This window comes from Prionailurus bengalensis, chromosome B4 (assembly GCF_016509475.1).
Source record: "Prionailurus bengalensis isolate Pbe53 chromosome B4, Fcat_Pben_1.1_paternal_pri, whole genome shotgun sequence".
Taxonomy (NCBI): domain Eukaryota; kingdom Metazoa; phylum Chordata; class Mammalia; order Carnivora; family Felidae; genus Prionailurus; species Prionailurus bengalensis.
Window position 1 is genome coordinate 22,697,909 of NC_057358.1, and position 25,899 is coordinate 22,723,807.

Sequence of the window (25,899 nt, forward strand, 5' to 3'; positions counted from 1 at the left end):
AGAAGATAAATTAGTTAAAAGACTTCACAAAGTCTTACATTGCCTTAAATATCAGGTATCTGGATGAAATAAGCAGCTATTTGATTGATATAATCGTTCTTCAGATACTTCTGCAAAGAGTTGTTGGTTACCCAAAACAAAGACACTGAAAGCTGAGAGGTTATTCCAAAAATAAAGATTATCAACTTTCTATGGAGAATAAATTTTCTATTACCTTGTGCCTCCTCACAAGGCAACTGTCGCCATCCTGCTTTGTCACCTGCTTGAAAAGCTACTCCATAGGAAGGGACATAGCAGCATGGGTCTGCTCAGGACAGGAAAAGTTACTGACATCTGAGGGCATGCTGGAGCTTTTCAAGGAACCCACGCAGACTTGTCTTGAAAACGCTGCTGTGTCCGAAACAGAATGCCAGCGGGTGTTAGCTATGAATCGCTAACTTCTAAAGAACAGTGTCGTTTATGGAGCCCCTCTGGAGGGGTTGGAACACAGAGGGTGACCAGAGGCTTACCTCTGTACTTCCCATTTCTGGTATAGGACCCGGCACATCATAGGGGCTTATGTAGTGAAGGGATGAAGCCATCCCTACAGGTCCCCTTCAGTTCATTTTGTTCTAAATCATAAGACTCTTGAATTCAGTCTCTTAAGGGTACACCAGCGTGTCAACTAATCTGGAATCTTTTGTTTATATCAACCACCAATGCCGTCCCCATTTCAGATGCCAGTTTACAATTCTGCCGACGCCAATGGAAATTTTTCTAGGAGCAGCCTCCTTGGCCCATCTCTTCCGGCTGAAAAAGCTCCCCGGTTTCCTGAGGAGAATCCCTAGTTGGCCAGTCTCTTTAGATCTGTGGAGGTTACCTTTTCAAATGATCAAATGAAAGCATACTTATTCTAGGAAATGGAGAATATGCAGAAAAACCGCAGAGAACAATATCATCCATGACCTTATCACCCAAAGACAATGACTCTTCTTGTCACTTTGGTGTGCAGTCATCAAATAGGTAGACTTACCATGAACTTGATGAAACCAAGGTTCAGGTCCCCATGCATAAGTAATTAACTTTCCTACTGGATTTGATATTTCTAATTGTTCTTAAAGAGGTCCCTCAAAACTGTATAAGCTTCAAACCAAACAAGACCTGTTCCATCATCCCTGCCATCAAGGTGATTAACTGATTTCTACAAATCTGGTTCCTTTCTGTTTTGTAGTATGCTTTACCACTTAACAAACTATAAAAATTTTCTCGTATCCTTCTAGAATTCCTTTAATGACAGTGTAGTGTTCAACGAATTTATTTATCAAATGAATGGATTTATTAAATGACTCCCCTAATGTTGGAATTCCCCTATGTTCTTCCTATAGATGATGTTTTATTGAGCATCCTGACAACTACATCTTCATGCATAAATATGTAGAAATGAAATTATCGGCTCAAACCGTATGTGTAATTTAGAGGGCTTTTGACACAAATAGCCCTTTAGAGAAGCGCTGTCAGTTTACTTTCCCAACAGTGGTATGTGAGAAAATTCATTTTCCCAACCCTTGTCAGCACTGTTTATTGTACTGTAAACGCCTTTGCCAATTTCACAGGTATAAAAAGCTATCTTAATATTTTCATATTTATATTTTTCTTATTAAGTTGACAACTGAGTTCCCTATCGGAAAGTACTATAAGCACTCTTTCTATTTTTAAGGCATTGGCCATTTGCAATAGTTGTAATGCAGATACTGATTTGCATAATCATAAATTGGATTTGGAGAAACTGAGGAATGTAGGTCATTTGGATTGTCCCCATCATCTGCCTGTGGGAAATGCCATTTAGGGGAGATTATGGAAGGCATGCCAGAAGGGAAGCATACATATTAGATTGGCCGCATTACAGGGAGAATTGAATTCATTTCAGCTGAAAGATATGTGAGCATCTACTACGAGTCTAACATTCTACTATATATTCCCATCTGATGAATGCAGGTAATCATACTGTGGAATTAAAAGCTATACTTGTGGAGCGCCTGGGTGGCTCAGTCGGTTAAGCATCTGACTTCATTCAGCTCAGGTCACGATCTCACGGTTCATGAGTTTGAGACCCGCGTCGGACTCTGTGCTGACAGCTCAGAGCCTGGAGCCTGCCTCGGATTCTGTGTCTCCCTTTCTCTCTGTCTTTCCCCTGCTTGCACTTGATCTCTCTCTTAAAAAATAAACAAACGTTAATTTTTTTTTAAAAAAAAGCCATGCTTGTAATTTCAGTAAAACACAATGTGAGCACAGGTGTAAGAAAAATTAATTCCTGGGGCACCTGGGTGGCTCTGATGGTTAAGCGTCCAGCTCTTGATTTCAACTCAGGTCACCGTCTCCCAGTTCGTGGGTTTGAGCCCCACATCGGGCTCTGCGCTCACGGCACAGAGCCTCTCTCTGCCCCTCCCCTGCTTGCGTGCACGCACACGCATTCTCTTGTTCTGTCTCTCAGAATAAATAAACTTGAAAAGAAAGAAAAATTAATTCCTCGATTCTCAGTGGAAACGTGACACAGGAGTGGTCGCGGAAGATGGCTCAGAGGAGGTAGTGTGTGTGCCGAGCAAACTGGTGGGAAGGTCACCCACGGTGGCGGTGCAGCGTGCGTCGTAAGCGTGCATGCTGAGTTCACAGAACAGCAAGATTTGCGGCACATCCAGAGTGCCATAGGACTACGGCCTGGTGTGGGGTAATAGGGCCGCAATGGGAGACTGAGGTCTGTATTGGCCCATTCAGGCTGCTGTCACAAACTCGAGTACACAGAGTATCTTAAAACAGCGTATTTGTCACAGTTCCAAAGGCTGGAAGTTCAAGACCAAGGCACCAGCAAATCCGGCTGGTGCCCGGGGCGGACCCACTTCACGGTTCGCCGATGGCTCTCTTCTCAGTCTATGTCTGTGTGACAGAAAACGGAGAGAGAAAACAAACTCTTGTGTCGCTTCTTAGAAGGGCACTCCTGGCATGGGGGTCCTCCACCCTTGGGGGCCTAATTACCTCCCAGAGGCCCCACCTCCAAACACCATCACCTGGGAGATTAGGGTTTTAACATAAGAATGGGGGGGGGGAGGCACACAGACATTCAGTCGTAGCAAGGCGACTGGGTGAAAATCCTTGCTTAACTACATCAAGACAAGGAATATTCGAGATGTCCCACGTTCCGGAACTCATTCCGAGATTCAAAAGATTATAAGGATGTATAGCCCCAGCGTGACCTGCCAAGCGTACTTTATTTCTGTTTTGTAAAATGTGACCAAGAGTTCTTGGTGAAAAATCCACATTGCCTCTGCAGGGCCATTGAGGTGGAAGAACCCTGGGACATTCTGGCCTCTCAGAGGGGCTCCAGGTGTCTTGAGGTTGATTTCAACACTGTTGCTCTCAGAGCCCTATGCCTGCCCCAGCTCCCCTCGGCAAAGTGGATTGTTTCCAACCACGTGTCAGCGTTTAAGTAGACTTAAAGACGGGAATCTTTTTTTCTGAGCTGCCCCCCACCCCCATCATGCTTCAGTATCATCAAGCCAATGGGCAGGAGAAGAGTGTGAGGACAGCTAGCATTGTCCAGAGAGGAAGAGTGGAGGAGATGGGTAAGACTCGGTGCAGAATTTCAGACGCCTTATGCGTCAAGGGAGGGATCGTGGGGTCTGTGATTGACAGAATGGGATATCAAAGCTAGATAGCCATTTACTAGCTTTCGCTTTAGGCAGGCACCTTGGACCTTCTGATCTTCCTTTTCCTTATCTGTGACATGGGGCCATCATAGCCACCTGACAGGAGACACAGTGCTGATGGGAAAACGGTGCACCCCGTTGCTGACACATAGCAGACCTCCTCTAAAGGCGTTTCCCTGTCCTCCTCCTTCACAAAAGGAGAGTTTATGATCCAAAGTCCTTCAGACTGCCCCTGGAATCTGGATCAGGCAGTACAGCCGACGGCTAGGAAAGTAGCCAGCGTGTACTGAATCTCATCACCATGCCAGTAAAACGCCATCATGTATTAAGAGATTGCCTTCTGACTTAAAGCATTTCTAAATACCTCTCCTGAGTCGAGAAAGCAAACTGAATCCAGTGTAAAAAGACTCTTCCCCTCTGTTTGAAAAGGCATTTTTCCCGTCTTCTCCGGATTTTCACGATCTCTAACTGGACTCGTAGCCCCAGCTGGCAGCTGCACCAGCCAGACCCTGAGGTAACCGTCATTTGGGCCCAATCTTTTCTTTTTTTTTTTCACTCAGAGCCTACAAATTCTATTTCAAGCACACACACGTACAGAATGCAGATGTGGGAATGAGAACCAGGCCCTCTGGGTGAATGAGGCTGTCATATTTGACTGTAGCGAGGCCATAAGTAACCCATTGGCGGGGGCCTCGCCCAGGCATGGTCGGGTCCCAGACCTCAAGAGTGGTTTTGGCATTTTGCTACGGCATTACCGATCCCACTGGGGCAGTCACCACGTCTCCCGTTTGGGACGAAAAATTGCAAGATCTGTGTGATCAGACAGACTTGAAAGGATTTTTCTGAACCCTGAGGAATCTGTAACGGCATGGATATTTTGAAAAACTCACTCCCTGAAGAAGTTGAGGATCAAAATTTCCTTGGAGGGGAAATCTAGCTGCTTATGCTCAGTGCAGAAGGACTACTCCAATCAAGGAGTAAGGAAACAGCTACTTCAGAAAGTATTTCTAATCTGTGTACAAATCAGAAACAAGACTACTAGGCTGTTTCATATAGCAAAAGCCCTTACAGCTTGCACAGACCCCAGACGAACATTCCTTTTGGCTGACTGACAAACCATTCATTCCTTCATTCATTCAACAGACATTTGTTGAGAACTTGCTTCGCGACAGGTGGTATCTATAGGCACTAAGGGTTCTGTGGTGAACAACAACAAAAGTTTAAAAACCAATCCCAGACCTCATGAAGGTTACAGTCTAGAGGAAGAAAGTGATGACAAATAACAGCAAGAGTTAAAATATGAATTACACTGTATGTGAATGTTACTGAGGAATAGAAATGAAATAAGAATGGGGGGTATGAAGTATTAGGGTGAATGGTTGCTGAAATTTTGGACAAGGTGGAAAGGCCTCATGAGAAGCTGATTATGATAAATACCTCATTGATGGTCTGCGTGGATATAGACCGAGATCAAAAATATTTCCTTCCGGATTTTCAAAGCTATTTCTCCATTGTCTTCTGGTTTCTGAGTTGCTATTGACTGACTTTTTTTTTCTTCCTTTCTTTCTTCCTTCTTCTTTCTTTCTTTCTTTTTTTCTTTCTTTCTTTCTTTCTCTTTCCTTCCTTCCTTCCTTCCTTCCTTCCTTCCTTCCTTTCCTTCCTTCTTTGCTTCCTTCCTTCATTTTATTTTCTTTTTTATTGAAAAATTTTTTAATTTATTTTTTTTAGAGAGAGAGAGTAAGGAAAGGGCAGAGAGAGAGGGAGAGAGAGAATCTTAAACAGCTTCCATGTCCAGCACAGAGCCCAATGGGGGCCTCCATCTCAGGACCGTGAGATCATGATCTGAGCTGAAATCAAGAGTCAGAAGCTAGACCAACTGAGCCACCCAAGCCCCCTCCGGGTGGCTGTTCTAATGCCTTTCTGACTCCTGATTCTTTATGACCTTCCTCCCCAAATCCCTGGGAACTTGTAGGACCTTCTGTTCTCCCCTTACCATCTGGAATGTCTCAGTGACAAGCCCGAGTCTGTGGTGTGTTTCATAAGCTTTTTCGATCTCTGATGTCAGGTCCTTCAGTGTGGGGGAACATTTTTTCAGGATACTTTTTGTAGAACTTTTGCTTTCCCTGATCTCTTTTATCCAAATTCCAGTTAGTAAGACTTGGGATGCTCTGAAATTATTCTGTTTTTCTTACTGTTTTTCACTGTCTCCTGTCCCGTCATCTTTTTGCTCTGCTTTCTGTGATTTCATCAACTTTTTCTTCCTCCCTGAATTTTTTTTTTAATTAAGTAATCTGTACGCCCAACCCCAAGATCAAAAGTCACATGCTCTACTGACTGAGCCTGCCAGGCACGCCTCTTCTCCCTCAATTCTTAATTCCTGCTGTCATGGTTCCCAGAGACTGCCCTTGTTCTCCAAATGTTCCCCTTTTCTTGGACAGTCTCATCTTTTCTGAGTTTCTGTTTTCTGTTTATTTTGGTGTTTCATGTTAGTGGTTTCTGTGAAATGTCTGTTAATCCTGGGTAGTCTGTGAGTGTGTGAGTGGGGCATAGTCGTACTAACTGGAAGCTTTCATATGGGGTTGGGCCACTTCGCAATGAGGTGATCAGACAGCACTTGACCGTTACCCTCAAGTGTAATGGAACCCCTGTAGGGTTCCTCCAGCTTCCTGACTGAGGGTCACCTCTTTGCAAGCGTTTTGTCAGAAGGCACCTCACCCACTCTCCCCTGTGCCTGATGAGCCAGAATCCAGTCTGTTTTTTTCTACCTCTTAAGTCTTCTTCTGTAGGGAGTCGGTTGGCTGAGTGGGATAGAAGGGGAGTTTCAAACCGTTTGCAGCACCATTAAAAAGAAGGAACAGTTCGATCAGGCTTCGTGATTTGCACTCAGTCTGAATTCCTCCCCTCAGAAGGATCTGGTGCTTTGGTTTTGGAGCTTCCCTGGCCCTGCATGTTTTTTGTCTGTTAGTCTGCTTTGTTTTGTTTTGTTGGTTTTTTTAAGGGATATTTCTTTATTTTATTTTATTTTTATTTTATTTTTTGAGAGAGAGAGTGCTTAAGTTCGCACACAGGTTGGGGAGGGGCAGAGGGAAAGGGAGGGAGAGAATCTCAAGCAGGCTCCACGCTCAGCACAGAGCCTGATGCAGGGCTCAATCTCACGACCCTGAGATCATGACCTGAGCCGAAATCAAGAGTCAGACACTTAACTGACTGAGCCACCCAGGCACCCCAGCCCTGCATGTTTTATGTGGAGTTCTCCCTTGAAGACTTAGGTGTTGACTTTCTCTTGTCTGTTGTTTCCTCTCTCATTCCCTTAATTCTTTAATTTATGCTTTGTTAATCTCCGTTGTCACTTTAATGGACTTTCAGGAGGAGATAGAGAGGAATACGTTGCATGAATTGCCATCTTTAATCAGAAACCATATTCTATTCTCTTTTGAGTCTCTCCTGCCAAAGCTTACTCTAAGGGTATTAGTCTGTCCTCAATAGATTCTCACAGGAAGTGGATTCAAATGAAATGTCCGGATCTTTGATATCCTGTTTCAGTTATACATTTCTGAATAACAAGGGACCCTAAACATAGTGAGTTAAATTAACAACTATTTATTTGCTTTATTCTGTAGTTTCAGCAGGGCTTGGAGGGGGCATTGCATTTCTGTTCCATCTGACAGCTGGAGCAGGTCACCTGGGAACTGGAGGTGCTCTCAAGATGGGTCACCCACATGACTGGCCAGTGGTCCGGCTATCGAATGGGTGCTTAGTGGGGGCTGTCAGTCAGGACTTTCATTCTTCTTCATGTGGCCTCACCATTGGGCTCAGTTGGACTCACAGAAGCTTGGTTCAGTGAGGGAGCGTCCAAGACCACACTCATCAAGAAGATAAGGTCTAGTGTGCAAGCACTTACCAAGCCTCCATTTTGCATTTTGCATGCTAATGTCTCATTGGTCAAAACAAGCGAGACATGGTCAAACCCAGACACAATGTGGTAAGGGATTACACTCACAGGGGTATGAATACCGGGAGGTATTGTTCATTGGAAGCCACATACCCCCTGGAACTCCAAAATTCTGTGATCTGATGTTTCCATTTGTCTTTTGGGTAACTGGTTTGCTCCATTTTCTTTCTGAAACATTGGGGTACCAGATTCTTTTCTTAGATAGTTTCATTTGGCATAAACATTCAATAAATATGTATTAGAGCCACAGAAATATTGTAGCCTTTCCTCTTAACATGTCTCTGAATGGACTATAAAGATTTAAACTATATAGCGTACCCATCACTGTAATGATTGTGTTGTTAGTTAGCGAAAGACATGGGGAAAATCACCCTACGAGTCAAATTCCTAAATATTCCTTTCAGGGGAATCGAGTATTGTCTTTTGCTTTCGGCTACCAGAAGTTAGCTTCCTGTCTCTGGTTTTAAGAGTTGAAAATTAGCCTCTTTAACATCTGCCTGGACTCCAAGGAATAAAAGTGAATATTTATGCGAATCTTTGGAAATTCCAAACAAATGTCTCTTGTTACACTCTTTCCAAGCTTGTCCTGAACATTGCTGTCTGTGGTAAGACAGGAGTGGCTGAACTTTTGCTGCGTGTTGTATGCATCTTGATCTGGGACTGATAACCTTGTTCATTTTGCATGCAGGGGTTCTCTATCTCCAGTATGGGGATGAAACCAAGCAGCTCAGGATGCCGAATGAAATCACAAGTGCAGACACAATCCGTGCTCTCTTCGTAAGTGCCTTTCCACAGCAGCTCACCATGAAGATGCTAGAGTCGCCCAGTGTTGCCATTTACATCAAAGACGAAAGCAGAAATGTCTATTATGAACTAAACGATGTAAGGTAGGTAGTTACATCGTGTGTGTGTGAGTGTGTGTGTGTTTGTGTGTGTGTGATGTCCAACATACTGCAGTTAGCATTGTTACAGTTTGTACTGAGTCCTAATCTCTCCATGTCCCCATGAACAAAGCACAGCTATTACCCTGATTGGTAGGCTTATCTTACCCCCAGGTGTGGATTCACGATCTGCTTTTCTGTAATCCATTTATAAGGTCTGGTTTACAAAGATGAGGACAGACTTCTTCCACATAGATCCTTGCCTATTACATCTGAAAAGAATGTTAAGAAATAATCTAGTCCACTAAGAGTTAGGGAAACTGAGGCCCAGAAGGTAGTGGAGGGACTTGATCAACACCATAAGGCCATGCTTGTGACTGGAACTTTCCCAGCTCCTTCTCAAGTGCTCTTTCCCTCACAGAGGCCGTGAAACATTTTAGGTAATGATCCCACTGCGCCATTATTTAAACCAACAGGTTAGAGTCGAAGCAGGGGACCCTGTGCTGTTGTCCACAAGAAAAAAGGCTGAGAAACATTGTCCTTTTTCATGTTTTTCTTAAATAGTTGGCCTTACCAAAGAATCTCACTTCCCAGGTGGGCTTTCTCCAGGGCCCCCAGGAAAATGTCCTCTCAAATGAAGCTAAGCAGACTCAAGCCACAGCAGGCTACACAGAAGTAAAAGCATCTGTGTCTACTGAGGTGTTGGTGTGTCCAGAGCAGAGGGGACCCATCTGATCTCTTCCAGCCAAACAGCCTGACAAACCGGACTTAGGTCAGCCCAGAAAAGCAGTCGCTCCTATAGCCTCTAGACATTTTAGAACTTAAAAAATTATGTAGTGACTAATTCCGCCCTTTCATTTTATGGGACCAGAAACTCAGATGTGTAAAAGTTAAAGGGCTCATTCAAGATCACACAGCCAGGTTATTTCCAAGCCCAGCCCCAGGCCTGACTGTCCGCATCCTTGGTGACAAGTTTCTTATTCCCTCGGAATGTTCTCTGACCAACTGACCTGGTCCACAACTTGGATTTTTGGGTCCCTTCCCCATGGGGACAACAGGAGGCCCTGTTTCTTCATTATGAAATTAGTAAGAACCACTTCCTAAAAATATGCCTCCTAGTGCATACTAAGTGTAAACTGATAAATATCTAACAATGATCACAGATGACATATTTAGGCGTGTGCCAAAGTGTATGAGTAATTTAGGGCTTTCAAAGTTTGACGCATGCCCTAAGGTATGGGTGCTACATCTGTTGCACGGCCTTGCTGCTTTTAAAAAACATGTTTAAATATTCATGGGTATCAGAAAATTCATGTCTGTTTTTTGAAATAAATTATTAATCAGCCTGCCACCAAAAAACAAAATCGAATTTATAGAGCATGAACTTAAACGTGGAGCGATCGCAGGATCTCTGAAGAGTGTGTTTGCGGTCATACGATCGCGTGTAGTATTTTCACACAGACATACAGCAATTGTTTTATGGCAATTTCCTTGAATTTCCATGTTGTGCAGTCAGAGTACTGGAATAGTAAATCCGTATGACACTACACGAAGCCACTTTTCATTATGGAGCTCAAGCCTGATGAGGTGATTAGAAACAATTGGACCCCACTGTCTTGCAACCATTTTTATTTATTGACTTATTTATTTTCATGCAAGCACTTTTAAACTGCAATGAGTCACGATTTTCTAGAGACTTTCCCAAACTCAGGGTGCTACTGCTAGGGTTTCCTCTACACGTTCTTCCAGAGTGTTGCAAGGAAGTCTTAGAAAAAGAGATGGGAGGGAGGTCAAAGAGGACGAGGTCGCCCCAAATTTCAAACTGAGATACTTCTCCTTGGTGCAAAGTCAGTTGACAAAATAGATAAAAATAGTGCTTGAGAGAAGATGGGATCCTTTCTTTAAACATTAATAATATTCAGTTAATATGTTTACATTTGTGAAAGTGATTTTAATCTCATTTAAAATGTTTAACTGGTGGGGCGCCTGGGTGGCTCAGTCGGGTAAGCATCCGACTTCGGCTCACGTCATGATCTCGCGATTCATGAGTTTGAGCCCCGGGTCAGGCTCTGTGCTGACAGCTCAGAGCCTGGAGCCTGCTTCCGATTCTGTGTCTCCCTCTCTCTCTGCCCCTCCCCTGCTCGTACTCTGTCTCTGTCTCCCAAAAATGAATAAACGTTAAAAAAATTTTTTTAATGTTTAACTGGAAAGTCATTGATTTATAACTTTGTCTATAATTTTACTTTTCAGTATTTTGATTTCCTTATAAAAATGGACCTACAAATATTTTAAGTGGGTAAAGTGTTTTTATTTCGTGATGAATATAATGTTTATGCTAGGTGATCAAATGTAGGTTTGTTTCCCAAGAATTACTCTCTTTCTTTGCTCATGTGCATAAAATGCCTCAATTATGTTTTATTTGAATGGGAGAATAACTTCTCACCATCGGCATTATATACAGTGCCCCCTTCCCCACAAAATGTACCATGTAGACTATAACTGAAGACAATGGCTTTCATCTTCTGAGCCCAGAGACAAATTTCCTTCCACATCCAGTATTTTTGAGACAAATTTCCTTTCATATCTAGTATTTTTGAAGTGAGAGCGTATTTGTTAAACATTTAACTATTTCGTCATTGTGTTGGGTTCTTCGTATTTTCCTTAAGGAAATGCTGTAGAGCGGTCAGGTTGAAATCCCATGTTGTAAATGTTGCCATGGTAAATGCAATCTGGGCCTTTGCTGTTGGTTCCTCTTGGATGAGCATGTTTCTAAATTAATCATAAACCAACCTCATCTTTTTAAAATACCTTTAGAATCACACTAAGTTTTTTTCATGGCTCAAGTGAGGTTTTCAGCTTCTTCATATTGTCACTTGTGACTCCCTCCCCCCTCCAGCCACAGGAGGGTCCTTTAGGGAATTCCTGTATCCTCACCTTCTGTGAGCTCTTGCCTTCGAAGTAACCCAACCCCTCTCACACCAGCTTGTAATGAGCTACTTGAAGGCTGGGGCAGCCATGCAAGCTTGGGCTAGTCATTGCTTCAAAGCAATTACTGACATATTTAAAGGAGGGAAGCAAGACCAGTCCAAGAATCCCTCACTTCATTTAAAACAAAACATAACCCAGTAATGCCAGAGATTGCGATCAGCCCACAGAGCGTGTGCTGCACCTGGAGGAAAGGAATGCGTTTTCCTGCACACATTTCCCTGAGCTCAGCGCGCCGGCCTTGGGGAGACTCAGTGTAGACGGGGCTGAAAGTGCCCTGGGTGGCCCTTCTGCTGATGAAAGCTGAATGTGGAGGGAGAAGGACTTCATAGACGTTCATATGCTTTTAAACAATTATAAGGTAGGGCTCTAAGCAAGGTGTGGGACTTCTGTCCTTTGCTGCAGTATGGCTGACACTGGAGCTCTAAACGCTAGGCTCAGAAGGAGAAACAGACCAGCGGAAGACTTTCTCTGCTATTCCTTCTAAACACCCTGCACGTCCAGTAAGTCAACCTGTATGCAGAAAAGTCTTTTTAAAACCCACTGTGGAAGAGAAAAAAAAAAAAAAGCATCGGAAGGATACCAGTTTTGATGTTGGTGGTACTTTTTTTTTTTTCTGGACTGCAAATACATTTTCTTTTCCTTGCTGAAAGTATTTGAAGGGGAAACCATTTTCATTTGTGCGCATTCATGAGATAAGCAGAAAACCAGGTGTTTGGGCAAAGTAAACTATTAAATATTTAAATATTAACCAAATCTCTTTGAACGTATTGTAAGTATTGGAGCTTTATTGTCTCTTTAAGTGTTAGCTTTCCTTGCTCAAATCTTGAAAGAAAGCCCGTGCTACCTGGTATTTGTGGGTGGAGGACGCTGGGGAAAGACTGATACTTTCCTAAGAACAAAAACAGGATAGAAAAGCCGAGGTCACTTTTCTCCTTTTCCTTATTTATTTTTGCCTATTTTGTGGTGAAGGGACTTTTTGTCTGGTTGATTGTAGACAACAGCTGGAGTGTCTGTTCATGTCTTTTACCTGATTCTCCAGGGCAGGCAAAGGACATGGCCAAAATAAGGCTCCTTTCATCTGCCATAGTTATTGCTGTGTTTGATTCCAGGAACATTCAGGACCGATCGCTCCTCAAAGTGTACAATAAAGACCCTGCGCACGCATTCAATCACACACCGAAAACTGTGAATGGAGACATGAGGGTAAGTGTTCCCGTTCTATTTTTAATTTTGTTCGACAGGTCAGACCGGCCCATTCGTTCTCTGGCATGGTCTCCTGATGGCAACCACAGTCCACCATCAGATCTTAAAGGTTCTCAACACTCATCTTGTCTGATGACTCATTATTTGTTCCTTGGTAAAGAAATCAGATTTCCTGGACATTTGGGGCAAAGGGAGTGATATAGGGCCCGACACATCCTCATTTATCTCTAAGCATGGAATTTCGTTGTGTCCTCACTCCGAGGGGATCCTGCGAATCTTTGCATAAAAGTATCTGTGGTCTACGTACAATTAACTTACTCAGAGGATCTCTTGCTCTTTTTTTCTCCAATGAAAACTAACAAAACAACAACAACAACAAAACCAATGTACAGTTCCACGTAGAATCTGTTAACATTCTCCTGTCAGCTATTCCAAGCATCCTACTTAAATTGTTCCCTTTTGAATTGAAGACCGTTTGCTGCTGTACTGTATTAATATTATCAGACCTTATCTGAATCACGTTGAAGGCATAGTCCAAAAATCTGCATGATTTGGGAGCTAAAGTTCTCTAGATGTAGATCATCTCAGAAGATTATCCAAACATTCAAAGCACACAGGGATGTTTTGAAGAAAAAAGCACCGGGGAACAGAAAAGGCAGGTTTTTAAAATCACATTAATGCAGGTTCGCTAAAAAGGGATTGAGTTTCTAACAATAACGTTACGTTCCCCTCCAGCTGTACCTCCTCCCCACCACACACACAAATTTAGAAGATGCTGCACCATTTTATATCATCCTTGCTGAGGATTAGCACTTTGCTGGATGCTGGAGTTTAACTAGAAAAAAGTAAATGAATAGGTGTTCTTGTCAAAGAGACCCAGGCACTGTCCGTGTCGTGGTAGCATTCCCGAGGTAAGGCTGTCTCTGCTTCCGGACAGCACGTATCAGTTTGCTGTTGTTGCTGTAACAAATGAATATACGTTTAGTGGCTTAAAATGACACAGGTTTGCTATCTTAAACTTCTCGAGGTCAGAAGTCTGACATGGTCCTCAGTGGACTATAAACTCCAGGAGTCATTGACAAGACATCAGCTGTCCTTTCTGGAAGCTGTAGAGAGAATGTTTCCATTTTTCCCGGTTTCTGGAGGTCACACGCATTCCTTGACTTGTGGTCCCCTTTCTCCATCTTCAGACTCAGCCAAATAGCATCTCTCTGACCCTGCTTCCATCATCACGTCTCTAACCCTCCCTCTTCCACTTTTAAGGACATTTGTGATTACATCGAGCCCACCCAGTGCTCCAAAATAATCTCCTTATTTTAAGGTCGGCTCTGTAGCAACCTTAATCCCCCTTTCCTGTATAGTCAGAGGTTCAGTGGATTCGGATGCAGACATCTTTGGGGGACGATTGTTCTGTGTCCCCCACAAGGTGTGTGAGTTTAGGACCGAGAGGCCAGGAGGTCCGATCGAAAGCACTGGAAGAATTTCTAGGGAATGCTGGACTGCAATATGAGTGATGACATTGTGGGACAGAGCCCACACCTTGGGGAAAAGGCTTCTTGCGTCCTCAACTGCTTTTTTTATGTCAGAAATGATGTGCAATTTGAAGTGAAGGCTGTGTTGCTACTTCAGAAAATCTAGGATTTTGAGGCTTATTTTTAGCTAGTTACACTTTAAATGTAAACCAGCACCACGTGAAGACAGATTGAGTCATGCTGATCATGAAACATGGACTGAGTGTCATAGTACCCTTGCTTTTTATTATTTCATTATTTTTTCTCACTGACGTCCTTAAGTGTCTTTGTTCCCTTGGTATCCTTATTTTTTTGATATGTCTGGCCTTCGAACTGGACTTTCGTGGCTGTCACAGTTCTGTTTCTGTTACGTGGAGGCCACACGGGGCCCCAGAATCGCCTCTGAAAATCTTGTTTATGGCTGGGGAGGACACCTGTTTTAACTCTTAAGCAGATGTGGTACCTACATAAAGACCAGCAGTGAGCACGTAGAGACTCAAATATCAACCATATGGATGAAACCCGTTAGAATTCAGAACTTTGGCTATGAGTTTCAGTAAAGCTGTTCTGCTTTCACTTTTAGACGAGACCCTAGCGATCTTTCTGTGTTGCCCACAGCCTCCTTTTACACAGTGGGGTGTGTGTGTGTGTGTGTGTGTGTGTGAGGAAATCAACTGTTGTCCTCAGATGACAAGACAGCACATGTTCGCCATCCAACCCACAGACACGCTTTTAGGTTTCCATGAAGACTACTCAGATATGAGAAACAGAACGTGGTTTTAAAACCAACGAGGTGTGATCATGCCTGCAGTTTGTAACTTGGCCCCGATTTGCAGATTCCAGAAGCTAAGAGACATGGAATTCTCTCTCTTTCCCCCATGAGCGTGGCTGCCTTGCCATTAAAGGAAAGGAGGTTTTGGTGAGCCCGGCCTGAAGCCCAGCTGCATTACCCCGTCAGTTATGGTAAAGAACAGAAAGAGAGAACAAAGCAGGGATCAATTGTTGTAGACTAAACCAAGCTGCGTGGTAGGCTTAGGGGAGCTCCATCCTTCCGTATGTTTGCAATGTGCGCGTGGCCGTGAAGAAATCTGATGATAACTACTCGTATGAGTCAGTTACGCAGCCCTGCGCCTGATGTCATCTGCCTTCAACCACCAGCCTCCAGATGCAGCCTGGGACAGCCCGCCCGGCTGCCCACTCATTACCAGCAAATACGCATATCAGCAGAAACATTGGTTGGATCGAGCAGGGGTGCAAAAACAGCAACACCAGAGCTTGGCAGTGGCCCCTGAGACCGTCTGGCAACGGTGCCTTTAAGATCTTACCTGCAAAACCCAAGAAAACGTGAGACTCCGAATCCACCACAGTCCGTTCCCCAGAGCAGTTTTATGATGGCGGTGGTGTTACTCAGGAAGCATGTTAGACTCAAGTATTAACTTTGAGGTTGTGGGCCCCAGAGCATGCACAGAATATGCCTGCTGGGGAAAACATGTGTCTAGTTTTTCATTTAGCATCTAACTGAGCACTTCTGAGGCTAGTCTGTGGAAGGAGACTTGTAGTTTTCTGCTGGAACTGAGCACACCCGGCTCCTGATTCTTTACACGTGGGTGCAAATCACCCTGATCTAATTTAATCACATGGCTTTTGTTTTATTACAAAATTAGATAGTCGCTTTGAAATTTAGTTCCCAAGGGATTGAGCTCACCATATGGAAGAGGCCCTCTTGCAAAAAATGGTGCATGCATTCACAGGGCTTGCAATTCACAAATGTACAACTCAAAGATGAGCCATTCCATTTTGTGGCTCTCAGAGGGTACCAGTGACTTCCTGTTCACCAAACCCAGTGGCTTTTTCACAGTTAGGGCCTTTTCTACCTTTTTACGCACTTTGAGATTACTACCTGAGATTTTCTGGTCCCATCTTTCAGTTCTTTCCCTCTTGTGTGTCTTTAATTTTTACTTATATGTGACAGCTTTGCGTTTAGATATGCATTTCGAACACACTCCCCCAATTGGCCCTACATCCTAAATTATTTCCTAATACCAAAATCAGTCGCTGCCTCCCAGACCTCTTTTATTTCAGGTCCACATTTGCACCAACCAGTGGTTTCCTTAGAAATCTTGGTTCCCATTACACCGCCATTTCTAAATCCCCTCCGTATGTTCAAACACATCTCAGCCTGCTTCATTCACTAACTCCTCTTCCTTCTGCCCCTAAACCGTCTTCAGTGTGCTCAGGCAGAACTCACTACAGTGTATGTGTGTGTGTTGAGTGTGTGTATATGTGTGAATTTGCTTTTGTTTAAATCTGCACCTTTTCACTTGTGGTTTTTATCTTACTGCTGGCTTCGCTTACCTCAACGTGCATGACCCTAGAAACTATAACCCTAACTTTGCCATTTCTCTAGACTTCAAGAGCTCAGTGTTCAACTTCCAGTGACTATCTCCATGTGGATATTCTTCCAATGTCTCCATTATATCCTGTTGAAAAAATCCTAATTTCTTTTTCTCCTAAGTCCTTTTCCTGCTTGCTTTTCTATTTTTGCACATGGTAGGGTGACTGCGATGGTGCATGTGTGTGTTTTGAAGGGTGGGGAAGAAGAGACTTAAAAAGTTGAGCTATCAGTGATTCTTTAAGTGCCTGACCCCTGTTTCTCAACACATCCCTGGTCACCAGAGCTCATGCAGGCCACTCAGCAAGGCCTCTCATGGATGGTCCTTCTACGATTGCCTGCACCACTGCTAACTTTATTGAGCATTTATTACACACTCCTACAGGTGATCTCATTTAATCCCCAGGACAACATTTTGAGGCAGGTATCGGTATAAGCTCTCATGTTTATAGCTCAGAAAAGAGTCACTTAGGTATGTTAAGAGATTTGTCCAAGAATACACAGCTAGAGAGTGGCAGAGCTGAGATTTGAACCCAGGTAGGTAGGCTCCGGATCCTCAGCTCTTGGCAACATGACTCTGCTGCTCTAGGTCTGGCGTTCAGTATTATCCTAGCAATCAGTCATGCAACAGTCTTTAGCCAGGCTTCCAACTCTTCTCACCCCAGTCTAACGACGACTGTTCCCCAAGCCATACCCCTAAGCCCACCTTCCCACTGCGCCAAGAATAGCACAGGCCGATGGACAGTAGTATCATCTGCACCCCGACACCCAAGCAGAGACACCTCACAGTTCTTACTCCAGGTGTGTGAGGTGGCCTTTCCTTCCCCAAATATCTACCTTTCAAAATTCTATCCATCTAGCACACTACAAAACGGTTGCCCAATTCCTTCTATAAGCTACTGGCCTGAAAAAAGGGTTGGCGGGGACAGTATTACGTTTCCTGGGTCACATCTATACCCTAACAACCAAATGCCATGTGTGTGCCATGTTAGGATCCTGATTGGAACAACCAACTCTAACAAAAGAAAAGAGAAAAAAGAAAAAAATCTTTGAAACCCTTTAAGAAATCCGAACATGTGTTAGAAATTGGATGATATTAGGGGATAACTGGTAATTCTGTTGGGTATAATAATGGCTTGCTGGTTATGTTTTTTAAAATGAGACATACTAAGTGTTTGCAGGCTAAATGGCACGATAAATGGGACTTGCTGAAAAATAGTCCAGCAGAGTAAACCCAAAAAGTGGACATAGGTGATACAAAATTGGTAAACTGCTGAAAAATGTCAAAGATAGATGAAAGGAATTCCCTGTATTATTTTCTCCACTGTTTCTGAATGGTTGAAAATATCTGCATTAAGATCTGTCAAAACACAAATGCTTGCTTTTAGAGACCAAATGAAAGACCACCTACTCGATGAAGCTTTCCCTAATGCTCTGTCAGAATTTATCTTTCCTTTTTGGGGCACGTTGCACATTGTCCTTGTGTTATAATTATTTATCGATTTATTTTTAAGTAATAGCACTTTTTTTTTAATTTATTTGAGAGAAAGAGAACATGTGCGGGGGAGGGGACGTTAGAGAGAGAGGGAGACGGAATCCCAAACAGGCTCTGCACACTCAGCACAGAGCCCAATGCAGGGTTTGAACCCACGAACCATGAGATTATGACCTGAGCCAAAACCGAGAGTCAGACGCTTCTACGATGGAGTGACCCAGGCACCCCATGGTATTATAATCATTTAGATGCACATTCATCTCAGTCTGCAAGACTGTAAATTCTCCAAAAGCATAAACCGTCTCGTGTTCATCTTTGTATCCCTCAGAAAGTCGGCCGAGGTGTCCTACCCATGGTGAGTGTAAACACGGAATGCATTGAGTACTATCATGGTAGTGCTGTAAATACTGTATTATTCATTTTCTGTCATTAACGAGAACCCACTGTAAAAATATCTCTCTGTTCTCATCACCAGAAATAGTTGTGCTTCTCCTGGTTTATTTTTGTCATATGGACACTTTGAATCTTGAAAGTGATCATTTTCCCTCTTTGTGTTGCTACTCTAAAGCTTGGAATTAAATTTGTGGCCCGCCCACAACAAGCGTACAGGCGTTTGTGGCGTGTATTTTGTGTGTTGGCTTCGTTCCTGGCCTCTCTTTTTTAATTTTCCTATTTTTATCTTTTTGTCATATGCTCCACTTTGACTTTTTTGGGGCAAAATTGTAATGATTTATGCGAATTCTATTCCTTTGTGGAATCAGGCAGAATATAAGAAGTATTCATTCTATACCATTGGTTTTTTTTTTTCGATGTAAGGTAAGAGACCTTTTTGTATCTCTACAGTAGGCAATGTGTTAAATACTTTACATACTGTCTAGTCCATAGCTCTGCAAAGTAGGTATACTGTCTCCATCTTTATGGATGATACGACTGAGGCCAGTGAGTCTTTCCCAGGCCCACAAGCTGGTAAATGTCAGACATCGGATTTGAACCCAGTTCTTTCTAACTCTTTGTATTCAGTTCTAGCCTCCCTTCCTTGATATTTCTATGAAAGTTTTAAAAGTTTTGAAATGATGCTCCTGATGAGATTTTAGAACATGCAAATATCCTTTCTTAATATCTATTTCACTTTCTTAACTCTACTATGCATCTATTTCGTGGCATCTTTTTATATTTAACTTTGCTCCATTTCATTCTTTTTTGGCCAAGCTAAAAAGATACTCTCCACCCTTACCCCCGCTCCCACCCACCCCCCCCCAAAAAAAAATAAAAGAAGAAGAAGCATATGTCATTTAGTATGTATGTCTGAAATGGCCATGCCTTAGAGCTTTTTTCCATGGGGTAGTGTTCTGGCTGAGAGGATTTGGGGAGGGATGAAGTAATCCTATAGAAATGGAAGAGGAAAGAACCCCAGAGAAATGGAAGTTTCCAGGGCACCTGGGTGGCTCAAATCTATTGAGCATCCAACTTTGGCCTCAGGTCATGATCTCACGGCTCTCAAGTTGTCAACATGGAGCCTGCTTGGGATTCTCTGTCCCCCTCTCTCTTTACCCCTCCCTGCTTGTGCATTCTCTCTCAAAAATAAACAAACATTTTTTTTAAAAAAAAGGAAAGAAGTGGAAGTTTCCAGAAACACTCTTTCATCATTCAAGGTCCTCCTCCTTGACCCACCACCACCAGCAGTGGTATTAGTGACTATCATTCATCACCTACTGACTCTCTGCCAGGTACTGCTCCAAACATCGCACCCCTATTCATTCTCATTTGATTCTCAGAACAACCCAGTGTGAAGGAAATTCTCATTATCCCCTGTTTCAGATGTGGGAGCCGAAGGTCAGAGAGGCTAGGGAACTTGCTCGAAGCCGCATGGCTCTTCAGTGGTAGAACTGGCTTTGGAACCAGGCAGGCCAACTCTAGGACTGGCCTTCTTGCTCACTGTGGTGGCCACAACTGTCCTTCCCCACTCTGCTGTCTTCATCAGCAATGTCCATGTGCCACCTATGTTTGGGGACCTAACTCAAAAGCCAGTATTTTTAACATGACCTCTCTACCATTTCCTTTCGCCAAGCCTGTCTCAGAACCTCCACAGGACCTTAGCTGTCCATCTCCTTCCCTTTCTTCCTGCCTGCCATGGACACACCAGAAGTTCCTTTCTAACCCCTGAGCTTCTTTAGGGGTGAAGGTTTCCTCCAGTTCGTCTTCATGCTCCCTGTGTTTCCCTCTGGCAATGTCCTGCTCTGAGGAAATTCTCATTAACTGTCCGGATGAAAAAGGGGTTCGCTTCAGCACTTTTCCTACTGCAAACTTTCCGTGAATACCCTATTTGCTAAGATCAGTACAATGATTTGTAAATAGAAGTATGAGCATTTGTAACACATTCCCTAGCTTATCTTAGTGGTAGTTCCTGACCAAAATGAGAAATGAGAATATCTGTCTTGTCCTAACAAATTCTCCCATCCTATCAATAAAATTGTATAACAGTTAATAATCCTAACTTTTCTTAACGTTTATTATTTATTTTGAGAAAGGGAGAGAGAGAGACAGAGTGCAAGCAGGGGAGGGGCAGAGAGAGAGGGAGGCACAGAATCCGAAGCAGGCTCCAGGCTCTGAGCTCTCAGCACAGAACCCGATGTGGGGCTCGGACTCACAAACTGTGAGATCATGACCTGGAACCAAAGTTGGATGCTCAATGGACTGGGCCACCCAGGCACCCCAATAACCCTAACATTTAAGATGAGTCTAACAGATTTGTCGGAGTGAACTAAGTGATTGTCAGAAAAGCACACATATTTTCCCTTTTTAAAAATTTTATTTTCAGGAGTTAAATTCACCTGTGGTAGGAAGTACACTAATCTCTGGATACCCAATTAAATATAACAGATCTTGTTTTGCTGTGTTTTATAATTCAGTAGGACAGATTTGCTGGTAGATTGAGTTGTTGGTCAGAATTCCCAATACCTCCAAACTCACAAAGTAGGATTGATGATTTCAGACCAGTTCACCTACCCCCAAGGTTCACCGGTTCACTTACCCAGCCATTATGCGTCACACCCCTCCTCTGACTCTGGCTCTTGTGCGAGATTCTGAAGATGTAATAGTGAGCAAGTGTGGTGACTGCCCTCGCAAATCTTCTAATCTAGCAGAAGATCTGAAGTCAATAATCAACAGGTCAATAATCAGTCGTGATACAGACATCTGTACATTTTCAAATCAGTTCCAGGCTCCGTGAAATCCTTGCCTCCGTTCTATTATTTGCTCGAGTTAGCACAGTGGAACTCACTTGAGTGATGTATCTAATTATGCCCCTTTTATGTCATGCTTTTCTGACCGGCCGAAAGATGTTTATGTTACAGTTGGTAAGGAATTACTCTTATTGAAATGGTTACGGGGGCAAACACATTTGAATCCAGTGGCTATCCAGAGCACGGTAGAGATTTTCTTCCTCCCTAGCTGCTTCCAGTAATACTTTCTTTTATTTTCTAAGAAGCAAGAAAGGGTAATATATGCACATCTGATATACAGCTTCCAAGTGATACAAATCTCATCTTTCCTGCTGTGTGGCTGCTTGCTTTTCCTTGCACTTTTTTTTTTTTTTTTGTCATTGAGAGGTTATGACAACATGAGCCATATTGTATTTATAAACATCACGTGTTTCCTTGATATGGCTTGCAGTTTCTGCCAGACGGAACACATGGAAGAAACATTTCTCGTTAGCTCAGCATTGGTTTTAGTTATGCTGATTTCCGGGACAGGAAAAATGCCTTCCTACTCAGATTTAACTTTCATAGAGTAGAAACAAAACCTCTGAATGTCCGTGAAATGGTTTTAACAAGGGTGGATACTGCTCCTTTAAACCACATATTTTGACTAAAAGCTTCCTTCTGTAAAAAAAAAAAAAAAAAAACCAAGCCTTGCATTTAGTCACCATAAAGACAGAGCTGGAAGCATTCGAGAGATGGGTGGTTTCAAGGTCTCTGCAAGTCTAGAAAGTTTCTTCTAGAGGAGAAAGGTTCACGGAAGATGTAAGGTAAGAACTGTGCCTTTATAACAAAATACCATTGTCAGAATTTTTTTTTTTGCCATGCTGTGGGACATCTGCCTTCAACTGAGGCAGGTCTTCTGTATTTAAGTTCAATTCAATGAAGAGTTGAAATTCCAGCTTTTTAATTTTCACTTTTTACAAACTGCTTAAAAGGAAAGTCCTTTTTTATTGGCAATCGTCTGTTTTGAAAAATCCATTTAAATGACATTTGGTTGTCTTTCATCTGTAAATCTTATGATCTAGTTTCTGTTTAACCTTATTAAAAAGAATTGAAGGTGTCAGGATTATCTGCCAGTATAGATCTCACTGATGTATGTGTTTTGTGACCATTTTCAGTGTTTTCATGAGGATGTTGACTTGTATTTAGTTTCTAAGACAAACGTAGAAGATTTGAAGATGTGATACAATGGGAGGGGAACCTTAGTCTGTGTCCTTCAACACTCCAGGGAAAATTATTTGTTGAGTTTTTTTTTTTTCCTTGTGAAAAACACTTTAAATTTTAAATTAAAAATAGCTCTTGTATCTCGGTTTTGACTTTTTTAAAAGAAATATCCCTGTAAGCCTCATGAGTAACACTTAAAACTTCTAGGGTTTTATGTAACAGATATAATCCTATTATGTCAGGCTTATTGATTGCCTGAAAAAACTCTTTGGCAGAAATTTTATTTACCAGACGTAGCTATTTTGTCTTATTCTTGTAATAGTTAAGTCACAATATTTTGCATTTTTTTTAAAAAAGAATTCAGTACGGCAATGAAATTAAATTTTAAATGAGTCTATTTCCCTTTAAAGGTTCATGTGTGCATGGATCTGCTTATCCAGATCCCTGTGGTTATCTTTATCCCCTTTTCGAGAGGAGTTAATAAGCATGAAAAGTTGTTATCTAGTGTGGTCTAAATAATATATAATATTTCATTGAATCATCAGAATAGCTCAATTTCATAGGCACAGTTATACCCATTTTTAGATCGGAAAAACTGAGGCCAAGAGATTAAGTAACGAGATCCCATACGAGTAAGTAGCAAAGCTGAAGTTCAAACCCAGGCCAACTGTCTTACTAGTAGGTAAGAGCTCTGTCTGAAGTCAGAGACAGAGAACTTAACTTGAAAGTACTAATTACAAATAAGCAATCTTTATTTGGCTCAAGATAAATTATTTAGTACAATTTGCCGGGGGGGGGGGGGGGTTGGTTGGTTGGTTGGTTGGTTGGTTGGTTTAGATCTGTAGCATCCAAAACCTACTATCAGACTGGTTGTTGTGTCAGAGACTTGGTTACAACTTACTCTGAGTGGAACGAGAACGGTAAACAGGAGGCAGCGTGGGGATAGTTTTAGACAAACTACCCTTTCCTCTTTGCTCCTTCCTTCTTTGCTTCCTGTGCCGTGTCACTCGAAAACTGGTTTCATAGACCCGGGTCAGGGAGCTTATTCGTGAGCTTGATCTGGAAGTGAGAAAGTGTCTTTGAATGGAGAGCTGCCCACATGCCAGGCTACGCAGCCTGTCAGGCTTCCGGCAGAGCCGTTGGGGGAGGACAGGGAGAACGTTGAATAACGTTGAAGGCGGAGGGCTCTGGAGTGGGGGCAGCCAGCCGAGCCACCTCGGGACCAGGGACTGCTGCTCCCCTCACCCCCTCCTGGAGACTGAGGCATCCACTCCAGCCACAAAAATATCCTGGTGATTTGTGATGCGAAGTCATCACTGCCAACGGCGTCAACAGGGGATGCAGCTGTTCTTTCTTCCCAGCATCGCACTTGGGCTTCGGGATCGAGACAGCCAGCTTCCAACACCATTTCTGCATGAAATCCGGGGCTGGCTGAGCAGCCGCCTCAACTGAAAGTCGATTGGAGCAGGACCTTCCTTTAGCAGGTACTGGGGTTGTTCCCAAAGAATCCTGTGCCAGTGCTGGAGAGCTCAGGAGAGGTTTGCACCACACCCTCCGCCCTTTGATATCCAAACCACATCCCTTTTCTTGGCTCTTGTAAATACAGATGTTAGCGGAAATTGCCTTTGACTGGGAGCATATGTCCTGGTATTTTCAGGTTGTAACCGGTGCACCTACATGCTGCTTTCTTCCCGGGGTTTAGCTTTTCTGTCTTCTTTGTGGGTCCCCATCAGGGTAACCCAGACCGTAGGAAATTGTTTCCTGCCAAGTATGCACAGGCTCCCTCCGTCCACGATCTTGCCCAGTAGAGGGCTTCCAGATGACCATTCTTTCCTTTACACTTCTTCTAAAATTTCTCAGGTAAGTATGTGTTGCTTTTATTTAAATTTGTGCGTGAGGTGGAGGGGAGTGCATGTTAGTTTCTTACAGAGAAAAAAAATATATTTTTAAGGTACATCCATATCGACTGTTGGCAAGCCATTTCCTCTCTCCCCTGCTTTTCTTCCCATCAGGTTGCTGATCCCTTGGCTTGCGCGTCATTTTTGCAGGAGCGATACTCTGTCTGCTCCTGTAGATTTGGGTCAGGGAGATACCTGACCTAGTAGTTGGTACCACCTCAAGCAACGGGCCTGACTTTTTCGGAATCCTAGGGTTTCGGAGGTGGAGAGACAGTCCTGTGCATCGGCTTTTAGAACCCATCCGGTGAGACTTAGGGGGTCTAGCGTGGTTGCAAAGACTTGGAGTGACAAGATCACAAGACAAGGAAGGAACAAATACAGGGCTGGAACCACCTGTCCCTCAGGCTAACCCTTTGTCCATCCCCCAGGGCTTCCCTGCTTTTGCTCTGGCCCCACTGGGTCTCACTTGATTGATTTAGCAAAGTGTTGCCTACCTGACTTCTCCTAGCCAGCCATTGGCCTCACCTACCATCCAGAGCAGCACGTGTCTAGAGTGGGGCCAAACCTCATTAATTGGAAATGCATGGGCCTGGACCAAAAATAAATGGATTTTGAACTAACCAGATTGAGATGATCCAATATTTTTATTGAAGGAGAATAAGCCCTCAAGTCATCTGAAAAACAGCAGCTGCTTCAAATTATGGGATGCTTTGAATAAAACAATACATACTGGCTTAAAAGGGGTGTGTAGTCTTATAACCTTATTTTCAAAAGTCAGCCTTTTTGCTAAGGAAAATGGCTTCTACGGTAACTCTGTTTGAAATGTTAATGTATTTCCATTCGGATGACTTTCAAAGTCATTTTTCACGCAGAACCAGTGGTTTTAGGTGGGACCTCGTAAAACGGGTTTTGAAATTTTAATAATTGTGTAATGTTTTAATGAATATTAGGTAAGTAGCACAAACAGCTTGAGAGTTAATGAATATTTTTCCTTCACCACAACTAAGTAAAAAAAAAAAAAAAGAGTCAATTTAAAATTGACTTGGGGCACCTGGGTGGCTCAATCAGCTAAGCGTCTGACTGTTCTCAGCTCAGGTCTTGATCTCAGGGTCGTGAGTTCAAGCCCCACACAGGGCTCCACACTGGATGTGAAGCCTCCTTAACTCAATCAATCAATCAATCAATCAATCAATAATAACATTGACTTAAAGAAAATCATTAAATGGGTAATAGCACAGTTGGTATGAGAAAGTGACCAAAATGGTGACGGTGTCTTATTACTGAGTAAACTGTAAAAACGGAGGCTTTGAGACAAGGGGCCAGTCAGGGGTTTGTGAAGACAGAGCAAAACGTCATTAAAGATTATATGGTTGAAAAAATGAACCGTTTTGATGTCAGAATCAGAACTAATTCCCATTTAGGAGTTCTGAAGAACTCCGGCACCTTGTCATTTGGCACAAAAGAAAAGCTGTTCA

At 43.0% G+C, this 25,899-nt stretch overlaps 1 protein-coding gene across 15 annotated transcripts in view; it reads left to right on the plus strand.

The window, feature by feature from the left end:
• The window catches only part of KIAA1217 (KIAA1217 ortholog), a 760,759-nt gene that overhangs the window by 653,111 nt on the left and 81,749 nt on the right, over positions 1–25,899 (plus strand). For 12 of the 15 annotated variants that reach the window (XM_043564643.1, XM_043564640.1, XM_043564637.1 and 9 more), the window contains 2 exons: positions 8,321–8,519; positions 12,611–12,704. In XM_043564643.1, the coding sequence (XP_043420578.1) occupies positions 8,321–8,519; positions 12,611–12,704 (293 nt within the window). Of the gene's footprint in view, positions 1–8,320; positions 8,520–11,749; positions 11,860–12,610; positions 12,705–21,803; positions 22,130–23,726; positions 24,011–25,899 lie in introns of those variants that run through there. The other 3 variants (XM_043564645.1, XM_043564647.1, XM_043564646.1) reach the window with 3 other exon arrangements.